The 14703-nt window shown below is 36.2% G+C and overlaps 1 protein-coding gene across 5 annotated transcripts in view; it reads right to left on the reverse strand.

The window, feature by feature from the left end:
- Positions 1–14703, reverse strand: part of LOC115455563 (putative oxidoreductase GLYR1 homolog) — a 92242-nt gene that overhangs the window by 11517 nt on the left and 66022 nt on the right. For all 5 annotated transcript variants that reach the window (XM_037447708.1, XM_030184188.2, XM_037447706.1 and 2 more), the window contains exon 8: positions 2595–2705. In XM_037447708.1, the coding sequence (XP_037303605.1) occupies positions 2595–2705 (111 nt within the window). The remainder of the gene's footprint in view (positions 1–2594; positions 2706–14703) is intronic.

The raw sequence follows: 14703 nt of genomic DNA on the forward strand, positions 1-14703 counted from the left end.
CCGTGAAAGCGTAACAAACAGCAGTGACTTTCGCATTTATAATATAAGTATGGCGGTATATAAAATCATCTACGAATTATGCATTACAGCATGGTGCCTTATACAGTGTTGCATAATCATCATCTGTGGAAAGAATAATTTGTAACCCGTTTTGATAGACAGGAACAAAAATGACATTATTATTTTACATTTTCTAATAAAATTTTCGCCAGATTCACATAAATATATTATGTGTAACGGAACCAATTTAAGGATAACAATAATGACTTCTCGTGTTGCAAGTCAAAATCTAACTTGGGTCGATGCACCACTCTACCTTTGCGACCCCTAAAAGTAATTCGCCCTTAAAATGAACTAAAGTAACTAACAACAATAATTAACTAACAACCAATGTTTTACACTAAACATACTTTGATTCAAAGTAATTTGTTAACGTTTACTAATTGATTCAAGGGTCACAATACGAATGTTAACCTCAACATTATTTGGAAAGTATGAAACAAAAGTTTTTTTCTTGTAACATCATTCTCTTGTGGCTTTAATAGGTAATTTATATAGCAATATTTTGCTACAGTCTGGTCACCAAGAACGCATACGCCATGCACATATATCCTACATTTAATATTGAACACCATGATAGATCAATTTTCTAAAACTCGCTCTTATCTTTGAATGAACATCTTTTAGATATTAATAGTTTAAAACGTCGTGACTGAATTGGTGGCTAAGCTGTATTGCGCACGCAGTACGACTATCGCGTTGAGGTGTCGGATTTGAATCCGGGAGTCTACAATTGTCACCGTTAATGGCAATAGACCCGCCTATTACATGAGACCTAACACTGCTAAATTAGTGTGTATTACATATCTGCCTATTTTCAAAAACGTAAAAGGCTGACCCTATGTATATATGAGTATATATAAAACAGAACAGTCAAAAGGTAAAAAAAATTACTGTCGCCCACTCAACCTTATTACTTTCTTTGAAAATTAACTGCGACGCGCCCATGAACTCTATGACATTGTAGGCGTTTATTGGAGAGGTAATAATTTACCATCCGATGACCTATTAGATCATCTACTGGAATGCTATAGAAAAATATATTTTACATAAAAGTCTACAAGGCTACTCCTCAAAATCCGACTACAAACTACAATCCTGTCTCAAAGTAGTAAAGGTAAATAGGCAGATTTCGCAGATTTATTTATCTATTTGTTTGTCAGTCCACCCCGTGACCATGAAGACTGCGTAGATGAGAATTATAATGTAAAAACCGCGGTAAAAACCACAAAATAATTTTATTTTAATGTCTAACATTCGCGTAAACATAAGAATTCATTAGTAAAGATGGCATTGACCATAATGTATCCTCAGTCCTCAGAGTGCACTGCGAGGAAGTTATGATGCCTTAGTACACTGAGATATAAGCAATAAAGGTCGTACATAAAACGGGCTATAAACTCAACGTCCTCGCGATAGACGAAGCGTTATGACTACGGAAAACAACATAAAACCCACCTGATAGGTGTATGAACCTCGGCGGTATTAAAAAGTTATACGCCAAGTATTAAAACTTTTGTCATTAGGAAGACTTCGAGGATTCGTTTCCTTGAATTGTAAATACAATAAATGCATTTTGTTATGGATTTAGACCACGCTTCATTTTAGATAAACACAATTTCTTTAGCATAAAGTTTCATCAGACTGCCTCGGTGGCGTAGTTGTACTGCATTCGCGGTACGACAGCGCTCTGAGGTCCTGGGTTCGAATCCCGGGCAGTGATATTTGGGTTTTTCTGCTCAGTATTAACCCGGAGTCTGGAATTTGTGCCCGATATGGCGATAAGCTCGCCCCCTATCACATCATGGGACGGACCAAACTTGGCGAAAAGTGGGTGCCCTGGTTGCACCTCTGCATACCCCTTCGGGGATAAATGCCTGATGTTGTGTATAATGTTTCATCTAAATATCTTAATTATAATATTAAGGTATTACAAATCATAAAACTTGAATATAGCTGTTATTGACACAGATTTAAATTATATTCCGTAGTGTAAACAGATCAATAGCCCCGTACCGAGCTACTCCAGTCTGCGTAGCGTCTTACATTTCCATGAAACCTCTTAAAAGCGCGAGCTTCTCTTGTGAAAGGATTAAGTTTCATTGAAGACTGAGTTACGTTCAATATTTATTTATTTACTACGTAGACTACATTTTAAGTAGGTAAGGCATCGAGGTAAGGTGAACATTCCTATAACTTTTTTCTGTTTTGATTTGTATTCGTTGTTTATCCAATAAAAATATTCTTCAACGATTTTGTACAACAAAAGTTTAAAAATACCCATTTTATTATCAAACGCTTTATGAGTTCATCTAAAACAGAAACTAATTCAAAATTTATTTTCTCAAGTTTGTTTTCTTTTTGTATCATGATATTAATTCACATATTTTCTCAATATAGGAACGAACGCAGTGCAGTAAGCAGTGTCACGCAGAACTTTCATTCTTCACTTTTCACATCTTATAGGCATTTGCATCTCTTCATTCAACAGACTTACGGGCACATTATTCAAGTGTGTGGAAGTAAGTCATTACCTCCTTAGCAGCCTGAGGATCCGCCACGCATGAGAATGTGATATCCGCCTCCTCCACCACGTCGCACGGCGTGACGGCTATCGTGGCGCCCACCTTCTCGAAGTCTTTGCACTGTGGACAAACAGAGGAAAACGTTAAAACAAATTTTATATATTACTTTTTATTATTCTAGACAGAGTAGTTATCCCACAAGCTAGGAATAGCTTATTCATAATAATTCTAATTGGTGGATTATAAAAGTGTCTTATTAAATTTTCTACAACTCCATAAAAGACTTTGCAAGCTCTACAATGCAAATCAAATGTAAAATTTTAATGGTTTACTACAAGTTTAGATCGTTAAGAAAAGAGCTATCCGAGGGCTCTACGTTTTTAAGTCACTCCTTAAGAGAAGTTTTTATGAAAACGTTTTAGAATTATCTAATGATATTTTAAGTAATTTACTAGTTACACAGGAGTTTATCGAAATAATTATTAGAAAAGAAAAATATATTTTCCCTAGAGAAATTAAACTGAACAATAAATTTCATAAAGCGCCCTCTATGCATCCATAATGAAACCCCGTTTCCGTTATATTCCACCAGATGTCGCCCAACGTTTGGGACACAGCTCAAACGTAATCGATAGACGCGCCACGCGAACCGGCCGCGTCAACGACCGCCCGCTCGCGATGGCCGCCGAGCGACGCCGACGCGCCGCCATTTTGATAACGGCTTCTATCTGCACCGCGCACCGAATGACACCGGCAGACACTGTGTCGTGACCGGGAAACATTGCGCACAAATGAATAGCGCACCGTGTCGCATTGTGCCCGTAAATGGAACACATTTACAAACACGTTCGAATGCAGTTACGTACTTACTGATCGGTTTTTGCAATAACAAATTACCGAAGAGTACGTATTGTTTGTTGATTAAATTTGGTGTGGAATGAGTTCACCGGATACTGTTCAAGCCGCAAGCAAACTATAAAACGCGTTATTTCTGGTGAATGCGACCTCCCAGACGCGTTATTTCAGTTGACACACACATAAAGTCAACACTTTTCGGACATCTATTTATGTCGAAAAGAAACATTCAGAGTTGCGACAAGGATCTGCGGCATATTTATACGTAAAATAGTTATCTAGCTAGTTCGGCTTGTTCACAATTGCTTACTAGTATCAGGTGAAGATAAAAGCTAGAAACATTATGCTAGGTCCCATGATCTCGAATAATGGTGTAAAATGCATGGGGTCACAGTAAACAATCAGTTAATTTAACATACATCTTAACAGTCCATTTTACATGTAGAAGAGTGATAAATACAACTACTAATTAGTACAACCATCGTATGTTTATAAACTCGAGACAAAAATAAAACAAGACAACACAGATACAGTGAACGACAAAAAATCCATCACAAATCAACTAAATATAGCCTCGAATAATCCCACATAGAGCTTCTAAACGTACTATAAAATATGTAGTACATTAACCCACTTCAAACATCAACACCCACACAAGACAAGTTATAACAAAAGTTACCTAACACCACTTCTGAGAAATAATCTAGAACATCGGGGAATTTTCGGTCATCCACGTAATTTTATTGTGACGATCGCGACTCTCAGTCTGGACTGGGATAATTGTAAGTGCGTAATAAAAATATTATAGGACTCATTTAACAGGGCGACGAATTTTCGACTTAATGTGTATTATCATTTGCACACCGAAAACAAGCCTAGAAAATTAAATGGTGCAACTTTTACAAATTGCCTCGTTAGTATACTTACTAATGTGGTTTTATTATTTAAGTAAATGACTACGCAAATTATTATCGTATCTATTAATTCAAGCAATACACATTGTATATTTTATATAAAAAATTTTAACGAAAAATTCTAGTTCAACTCGGTGAGAACATATTGTAATCAGATCATTAAAATAGGGCATTATAAACACGTATTACAATCCATTCAGCATGACCCCTATCATTCCACATTATTGTCACGGAACCGTTCCTATCAAAAGGATAACAATCTTTATTACCAACCAATGGCAAGATCAATAAATCCAGCATCTCCGCGACGAGACCCCGACGTGTTCTCTACACGTCACAGTTCTATTTCCATCCGGTTTACGTCTCGGATCAAAGAAGAGGGATGTTGATAATAAATGTGCAAATACGGCGCTCGTTTCGCGACAGTCGTGCCGTGTGGAAGGTCAATGGCGATGTTTGGACAGATTCCGTCACGCACCACGGCGCGAACGCTGTCACGCTGTTACAAAACTACTGTTTTAGCACAATTTTATATTATATAAAATTAAAATTCGTTGTAACCGAGAATAATGGCGTTTGATAGCTTCACATATCCAAATTACTTTATTAATGTTTTTGATTAACGTAGTTTCTGTGTTGGAATTTTAAACGAATAAATCATCAGACACTTATTACGATACTTAGTCTGGCCATAAATACTGTTACACTTAATTATAAAAAAATATTACATTTGAATTTCGAATCTGTCATTTTTATACGATTGTTCATTGTGTTTTCTCATTTTGGCGCCAATACATTGTAAAATATTTTGCGATATTAAAATGGTGTGGGGTGATAAAGAGAACCGAATCGCTGTGATAGCATTACACAAAGTAGGTATGGAGCCAAATGCAATTTTTAAAACTCTCCATACACTTGGTATTAGTAAAATGTTTGTGTACCGGGCTATTAATAGGTACAATGAGACCTCCTCTGTTTGTGACAGAAAAAGATCTGGCCGTCCACGTAGTGTTCGTACGAAAAAGGTGGTCAAAGCAGTAAGGGAAAGAATTCGAAGAAATCCTGTCCGAAAGCAAAAGATTTTATCTCGGGAAATGAAGATAGCACCTAGAACCATGTCGCGTATTTTAAAAGATGACTTAGGACTTGCAGCCTATAAGAGACGCACTGGCCATTTCTTAACTGATAATTTAAAGAAGAATAGGGTGGTAAAATCGAAACAACTACTGAAGCGGTACGCAAAGGGAGGTCACAGAAAAATTTTGTTTACGGATGAGAAAATTTTTACAATTGAGCAACATTTTAACAAACAAAATGACCGTATTTATGCTCAAAGCTCTAAGGAAGCTTCCCAATTAGTCGACAGAGTGCAACGTGGACATTATCCGACTTCAGTGATGGTTTGGTGGGGTGTTAGCTATGAAGGAGTGACTGAGCCATATTTTTGTGAAAAAAGGTATCAAAACATCGGCACAAGTGTATCAAGATACCATTCTTGAGAAGGTAGTTAAGCCCCTTAACATCACCATGTTCAATAACCAAGTATGGTCCTTCCAGCAAGACTCGGCGCCGGGTCATAAAGCTCGGTCCACGCAGTCTTGGTTGGAATCGAACGTTTCGGACTTCATCAGAGCTGAAGACTGGCCGTCGTCTAGTCCCGATCTTAATCCGCTGGATTATGATTTGTGGTCAGTTTTAGAGAGTACAGCTTGCTCTAAACGCCATGATAATTTGGAGTCCCTAAAACAATCTATACGATTGGCAGTGAAGAATTTTCCCATGGAAAGAGTGCGTGCTTCTATTGATAACTGGCCTCATCGTTTAAAGGACTGTATTGCAGCCAATGGAGACCACTTCGAATAAGCTTTTTATATTTTTAATTGTTTTATATTTATGTATTAAACTGACACACTGTAAAAGTAATAAATGTTATTTGCAGTTAACAATTTTCTTTTTTCTTTATTACAATATTTATGGCAAGACTAGGTATAAACACTCATAAAGCGAGAAGATTTTTAGATTGCGTTACTGCCTTTTAGGGAATGAAATGAGTGTCCGTGAACGTATTTTTTGGTGAATTAAAGGATATCAATTTTCTAAAAAAAAAAAAAAGCGGCGATAGCCTAGTTGGGTGTGGAACGGACTGTGAAGACGAATGTCCGCAGGTTCAAATCCCAAGGGCACACACCTCTGACTTTTCTAAAATCATGTGTGTATTCTTTGTGAATTTATCGTTCGCTTTAACGGTGAAGGAAAACATCGTGAGGAAACCTGCACATCTGAGAAGTTCTCCATAGGAATTTCGAAGGTGTGTGAAGTCTACCAATCCGCACTAGGCCAGCGTGGTGGACTAAGGCCTTAATCCCTCTCAGTAGTAGAGGAGGCCCGTGCTCAGCAGTGGGCGAGTATATAATACAGGGCTGATATTATTATTATTATTATTAATTTTCTAATTTATACTGACCAACTACAACATTCTGTTGCAATAGGTACGTTGTCGTCAAACATCACTGAAACTGACGTGTTGGTTCGTAAAAGGTGCAGAACAATAGGCACATTCCGTGTGGGTTTGATATTTCTCCAACAATGCAGATGACAGATAGTCCGCAATGGTGTAGAAAATGTCATAAACCGGGCTCACTAAACTTACTTAGAAATTAGATTATGAATATTTTATGAAATTGTATTAATATAAAAACTTTTACCAAGCGACTGTAAGTTTGAAGCTCTGAGGAAAGATATATATATATATTTTTTATAAATTAAAAGCATACTTTATTTTGTCCAAATCTACATTTCCATTATTTGATGTCTTCGAGTTTGGAAACCCTAATCCCTACCAATCTCATCGAAAGCGAGAACTTTCGTCCCAAATTCTCGAGCGAAATAAACTGAAGTCCAGATTGGCTCTAAATTCTTTAAGTTTAGACAAAAAGGCGAAATCGCACTAATACCTTCACTTTTATACTATTTCCATTTTCAGATGACACCATTATGATTAGTAGCATAATAGTTTTTGTTGCAAAAACTCAAATCGTTTTTACGATGAATGATTGACATCAAAATTATTAGCACAGAGCACAGAAAAAGCACCTGCCATATTGTATAAGGTTTACACATGTCGGATATGGGTATACAAAAGCACACTTTCTGCCCATGAAGCAGAATCATTTTTAAAACCAAAAAACATTTATATTTTGCGTGAATAAAATCAGGATTACGAATTTTATTAAAGTAACTACATCAGTTTATGGTTTTTACCGTGTGAAATCAGAGAATTCACAATTGTCAGAATAAGTGAAATGTTAACTGTACTCAATAATTTCACTTGATTAAAAATCCTTAAAATCGAAAATATTACTTTTTCACATTTAAAATCACGGTTCTAGCAAACCTATTGCGATAAAATAATCACATCCATGATACCTCACAATCCCTACAAACTCTCTCACACAAGACACCACCGTACTAATGAATAATGAGATAGAAAGTCATCTAACGACTACGAATGTTATTGAAATCATTCATTTTCAATATAACAAGGGTTTGAAAACACGCTACGTGTCACATGATTCCCATCACGTCCAGCTAGTTTGACAACAGACTATATGCAGGCGCCGTTTTATATTCCGCTAAATTATTCATTGTATTCCCCGCACGTGCTGTGTATTGGCTAGCATCGAATTGGCTTTACTGTTGGGAATTGGACAGTTTGATCAAGACCGTTACCTTCCACTGTCTTCTAGTTCTGTCTGCCCTATTCCCTATTATTATACCCAAAAGCAGTGCAATGTAGGTGTAATCTAGAGACCATTACCTTTTTTTTGTTTCGCGGAGAAAGTGCCTTATGACTTGTTGACCATTACCTAACATCTTGTGTCTTGAGCGCAGCAATCTCAAATACTTCGCAATACAAAGTTCTGAATTTACCATGGTTTATGCGCTAACCATGTCGTTACTGTTCCTATGGATCATGTCCTAACTCAGCACTAAAAGACCTTCTACATTTCGTCTACATATTTAATTAAACATGAAACTCACAGAGTTGTGTATTCACAGAGCACTGCGGCCCATTCCTCTTATCTCATATTACACTCGCCGCTTTCATAGTTCCACTCGGAAACCCATGTGGGTGACGTTCGCAAACGGATATATTATTTAGTATATCAAAACAACGCTTTATCTAACAACCCGTATATGTAATAATGTGTATTTTAACCATGTTAATATTACAAAGAAATAAAGTTTATGCTTGAACAGCATGAATCGTTGAAACTACTATTGCGATTCTAAAATAATTTCATTGATAGAAAGCTATACTGTCCCAAACATAACAAATTTGTGTTTTATTTTCTCTTATTCGATACTCCTTTTTTAGCCAAGCCGGAAGCAAAAACTAGATGACGCAACAAAATAGATGCAAAGAATACACCTTAATCGTTTTAGTAAATAGACATAATACTCTTTACAAGTTCTTCCTCTAGATATCTCATTAGGACTTGATTGTATAATATGCCGTATTGTGTTTCGCTTCCTTTATTTTACACTCACAGGTAAGTAGGTAGTGTGAACGTAACCTTGTAATGTCGCAGAGCTAGACGTCTTCCCGATTCCACGTGAACAGTAATTTTTTATGACAAAACCACGTGGATTTACCAAGAAATTGAAACGAGTATTTTTTTTTTATAATTCACTAAGAATTGAAACTCTAAACACTATTAAATGTGAACGTGTATTTTTTAAATATCTAAAATGAATGAGATTTATCGATGTTTATGTCTTACAAATATCAATATAATATTAATTATTATAATTGACATAGTAGAACTCAATAATAATTCTCAAGAATAAAACTGCTTAAATAAAACATTACGATTATTTTTGGAAGACAGGTTAAAGAGCACAAGATTGTTTTCATGATGGCCAAATTTGGCACAATTATCATGAGTTTGGGAATTCCGAACCAAAAATCAATCCACATTTTTCACGATATGACCAACGCATTCTCATAATTCGACACTAGCATCAAACGTCCCACCTATACCACAACTCATCAGTTCCTAGATCAATTTAGCGATCCCAAACAATTAACCTAACAAAATAATTAAAAAGCTTTTGCAATTCGCAAACACGTTGGAAAGTCAGGTCGCCTTGACCCAGCAGCAAACGGGGCCAAAAGCCCGCGCCCGACCCAAAAACCGCCGCTATACAAACATCTATACTTTAAGCCGATAATCTACCGCTCAGCGCGATTACGGAACTGAAAGCAACTTAGGAGAGCGTTCCAGATTTATTTCACATACAATATAGGCAATACTTCGCAAATTTTCGCTCGCTGGAAACATTTTACTTGCGAAAAGTGTGGATGCTATACGTGTCCTTCTTTCCTCATTCTATGAATGTTTAGAGACTGGCATGCACAATTCCTCTGGTACTTTATTAATTTTAAAAAGTGATTAGCTAGCTGCTAGCTGGGTTAATCACTTTTGCTATTATTAGCTGACTTACTTATTCGATTAGCGGCCTTCAACTACCTAAATAAAATACACAAATATATTGGTAATCGTGCGCACCGCGAAACGTATTTTCAGCTTCTGTAGGTCAATGATAATAATAGTAAGTATGCTGATAGTCTGGACTACTCACACGCTACGATTTACCAAAGCGGTCTGATAGCACTACAACTATTTGTATCTCTATTTCAATAGCATTTAAGGCCTAATTGAATTACACCATGCAAGCAACAGAATATGCAAAAACCACGTCCCGTTCATACCCAACCGTCACATTTATCGTAATGTAAAAAAATGTAAATAGAATTTCTGCTGACGTCATTTCTGTCGTAGTTTGGAGAAGCCTTATATTGCAAATCCGATTATGCGAAAAGGCGACTTATCGCAACATTGGAAGTTTGGGGCTTAAACATAACAGAACGCTTATTTACATAAAAAAATACTGTTATTTCTCCAGCATTATATTTTGCTCTTCATATTGGTCTTGTTATTTCTAGTTAGTAATGCTTATAATACATAGACAGTAACTCAAATGAACCTAAACGAATAAACTAAACACAAAGTTCTCCAATATTTCTAAGGTTAACTAAATTATAGAATACTTTCCAAAGGTCTTTACACACTATCCCAATCCTATCAGTAAACGCCTACTAAAATCTTCCCTGTTTTCGTTACATTACCGTTGCCCTAATGCCAATTCTGATATAGCTCGGCTCATGCGGCTGTCGGCCCACCCTCTTTTCCCTTCGTAAAAGCGCTCACCTTTTGATTTGAATCCAGATTTACTAGGTCACGTCTACATTGGAGGAAATGAAATTTTTACGGCGTAAATAAAACTCGGTGGATATTCTGTAGAAATCTGGGTTTATTTTAAAACATGAAATATGCATATATCGGATACCTTAACATAATTTAGAAAATCTCATATGTTGGTATTAATTAAATATTTTTATATTTATAAACGCCAACTTCCATGGATGTTGTAAGAAAGAGGTAAATGCTTCTTAAAATAAGTCGCTTAAATATGTATGAAACTAGTATCGTAAATTTTAAAATACAAGCACTGGCTCACGATGATCTCAGGGGACATAAATCATAGCAATATTCTAACAAGAAACTAAAAAACTAACGTGAGAAAACACCGTAATATGTATTGTATAAAACAAGTTATTTATAAAATTATTTCACGGAAACGAATGCTTGGACTTATTGACTAACCCACCACACCTGTCAATAAGACGTACTACGTTTGATGTCCTTGATGAGCTTAAAAAATTTGGCGTCATGAATAGTATGTCTACAATATAGATTAATCCAATTTAGGATAATAGCCCGCCATTAACTAAAGTCTAGTTACTGTATGGCCTACAACGGTATAATTTCAGTAATAATTTAGAACACGAACACTAACGTATATTACCGCCAGACAATTTTAGGTCGTAAATGTCATTACGAAATAATTTGTATGTTCATACAGTTGTTTCTTTCTAAATCTTTAATTATGTATAAATATATTAACAATTACAGTGTAAGGCAACACTACGGATGGTCGTCAGTAAGCGTTATACTGATTTATAAACCTTAGCAACACTATAATGTAAAATTATTTCCCTAAGGTCTCTCGTGAATTGTAGACAAGAGCTGGTCTCGGCTTTTCTGTCGGCGAGCTCCTGTGGGCATTATGAGCTTTAAATCTCATGATTTAGAGCATCGGACGCAGCGCCATGAATTATTTTATAATTCAAAAATTGTGATGTTGTTACTACTCATGGATAACCTCTAGCAAGCAATTTGCTTCTCTCATCAATAAGTAATATAAATAGAAATCGCTGAATTCTACATCAGACTAGATAGTGAAAACAACCATCGAACGTGGTCGGGAAATAATTACAGCTGTAGACAAAAGTAACTAATTAAAACTCGGTGAGACGAGGCGGCCGGCGGAGGCACAAGCAGGAAATAGTAAATGTTCGGCTCATTGTTATTTTTTAGGTCGAACGTGCTCTTTCACCGGCTCCGTCGACGGCCCCGGGTGGGGCGAAGCCTTCAAGACAATGGCAGCTTATCAGCACAACACCTTGCATCATGTAGAGTGTAATAGCGAACAGTTACGTCACCGTACAAGCCGAAATACCTTCTATTTGATTGTGATGGACCGTTTCTTAAAAACATACATTGAGATAGAATATACCAGCGGTGAGGAACTCTTGAAATTAACTCTTTGATAGGGTTACATTGCTAATGATAAATAAAAAAATTGCTCGTATATTGGAACCAAAATAGGTATAAGCTAAATTAAACCAGTTTAATTGTGATGATTAAGTAAAATCTTTCTGCAATCATGTATAAAGCAGCATCATCAGCTAAACCACTCTTTTTATAAGAGTGTAAGATGAACCTCGAGTAGTTAATTTTTCATTGTCCATAAAACCAAGGTCCGACAACAAAAGCTTCCTCGCTGGTCATTATACCAAGCACTAAAGCTTCGAAGCACTAGTAACAAGTGGTTTCTAGAAACGGTAAACATCACCGTTGAATACTGTGAAACGTTTGCTTTTAAATCCGGTCAAACCGAACGCTTTCCGAAAGTGGAATATCGTTTCAAATTGGAGTGCAGCAAACGTCCTTGCGTCCAAAATTCACTATCTATATTTTGTTGAACATCCAAACTAAATAGCAAACGCATATTGATTTCGTATTCCAATTTAAAGTGATTGAAATGATTAATTTCTTGTAAAATTAAGTGTCATATGATTATTGTCACCAACAAAGCAAACCTTCAAAAAAATGTAATGATGCCCATGATTAGTTATACTATCTTTCCTAATGTTTATAACGTTATTATTGTTGATTTTGAACACATCCACATTATTTTATTAATGGAATGGATTTTAATATTCAATAACGGTTCTCAATTAAAATAAAATTAGAATTTTTACTATCCAACGAATTCGCAACAACACCTTAAACCGATAAAAATCGGATCGCAAATTAGACAATTAATTGCTAGTAGCACGTGACGTCGGGTTCCGATTCGCAAGGTCGATACCTATAGCGGAACGGACATAGTCGGCAATCTATTGAATTAACACAGCATATAAACAGTAATATCGAATGTATTGGCACAAAAAACAACCACGTGGCATTTTATTGTACTCGTTTGATATTGTTGACTATTACCGCAGAAGGCATGCCTACTGTAGATCGAACGAATAACTTGTAATACGTGCAAAAAAGTTCTTTTATTGCATAAGTTTTCTTCCGATATTGAAGTATCGTTGTTCCGGAGGTGCCCACTCCAGTTTGAAGGACATGCCAGCATTATTGGAGATAATTTGATTGGTATTGATATTGTTTACCATCAGGCGAACAGGCTGTCATTTCCTTACATAAAAAATTGTATTATCTTCATTCTAGCTTATTTTTCCGATGCGGAAATTACTTCATGGCTTACTTCTATAAATTATTATTTGGATGAAAAATATAACATTACTTTAAACCGATGACGCACGATATTTATCTGTGTGCGAGACTGTATGAAAATATTTTGGCTATGGTCCATATGAAAGAGTGTTCGAATGTGACAGGTGGCCGAGCTGGAAGCGGCGAAATTTCCTATCGTGCCGCCTTTTTTGTTGACTCATGATTTCCAATGTTTACTCTGCGAGTTCACCTGGCATTTGGCATTCAGTTTTATTTGATAAACAATTGTGATTTTCTTGACGACTGTCAACAATTACGGCCATGATTGAAGGCGATGGATGCTGTTCGAACTGGTTGTAACTTGGTGCCTTGATTTGTTGCATTGCTGGAACGATTTATACAGAGTGGTGACGACATAACGACATTAAATGAAAACACGAACCCCACTAGTTGACAGTTGATATTTAGAGTGTTCAAAACACTCTAAATATCAAAAAAGTTATTACGCAAAACTACAAGAATCTAATTTTTCAAACAAACTAAATGCGAAAATAATCTAAATTAAACACACCAGCCTTTATAATATTGTTTAGTAACCTCATCTGACCTGTAGGCACTGCACGTAAGAGGCGTACGTACGTACTTATTTGGCGGTCCCTTTTGAGCGTAAAGTTTCATTCATGAACGTAATCTAAAAATGGTGGTCATGGTCACTAGGTTCACGTTTCATGTAAACACTTGAACATTTAATCAAAACTAATACACACGCGTACGAACTACAAAAGAAATGCCGACAAAGCGTCGGCCGCCGCGCCGCGCAGCATCAGCTGATGTGCGTCTTACAACTTACATTATGATATTTTTTTTATAATATTGAATTTTGTTTCTATTTAATAGTTTAGTTTATGTATCCATACGTAACGCTGTATAAGAACGTTCTCTTCTTTCGAAGAGCTAATCATTCGATCGCGCTGTCTTCGTTTTCGGTAGCACTTCCCTTACACCTGGTATTTTTGCCTACACTTACCTACATGTATAGACAAAAATGTCGAATAGACAACGTAGCTATCTTACCAGTTTACAAATCAAGTGGTGCGCCTCGGCAATCTTTCTTTGCTAATAATAATAATGTTATCTTTATGGTGATTAGGTCTAAATACAACCAGCAATACAATAAAATATTGTAATATTATTTCTGAGTAGCGAGTAGCACATTGTATTTATTTGTATTACGCATGTAGGTAAATGAAATTGTTTTGAGGTGAATGACTTAATGAACTTGCGTGGCTAAATCGTAATGTATGTACATCATGTTCTAAAATCTTTAAAGTAAAAAATAATTCCTGCGGCTAAACCATTGATTGTAATTTGATAATTTTTGGTATACGTACTACTAACGTGATACTCGGTATG

The sequence above is a fragment of the Manduca sexta genome, chromosome 7 (genome assembly GCF_014839805.1).
Source record: "Manduca sexta isolate Smith_Timp_Sample1 chromosome 7, JHU_Msex_v1.0, whole genome shotgun sequence".
Classification (NCBI taxonomy): Eukaryota; Metazoa; Arthropoda; class Insecta; order Lepidoptera; family Sphingidae; genus Manduca; species Manduca sexta.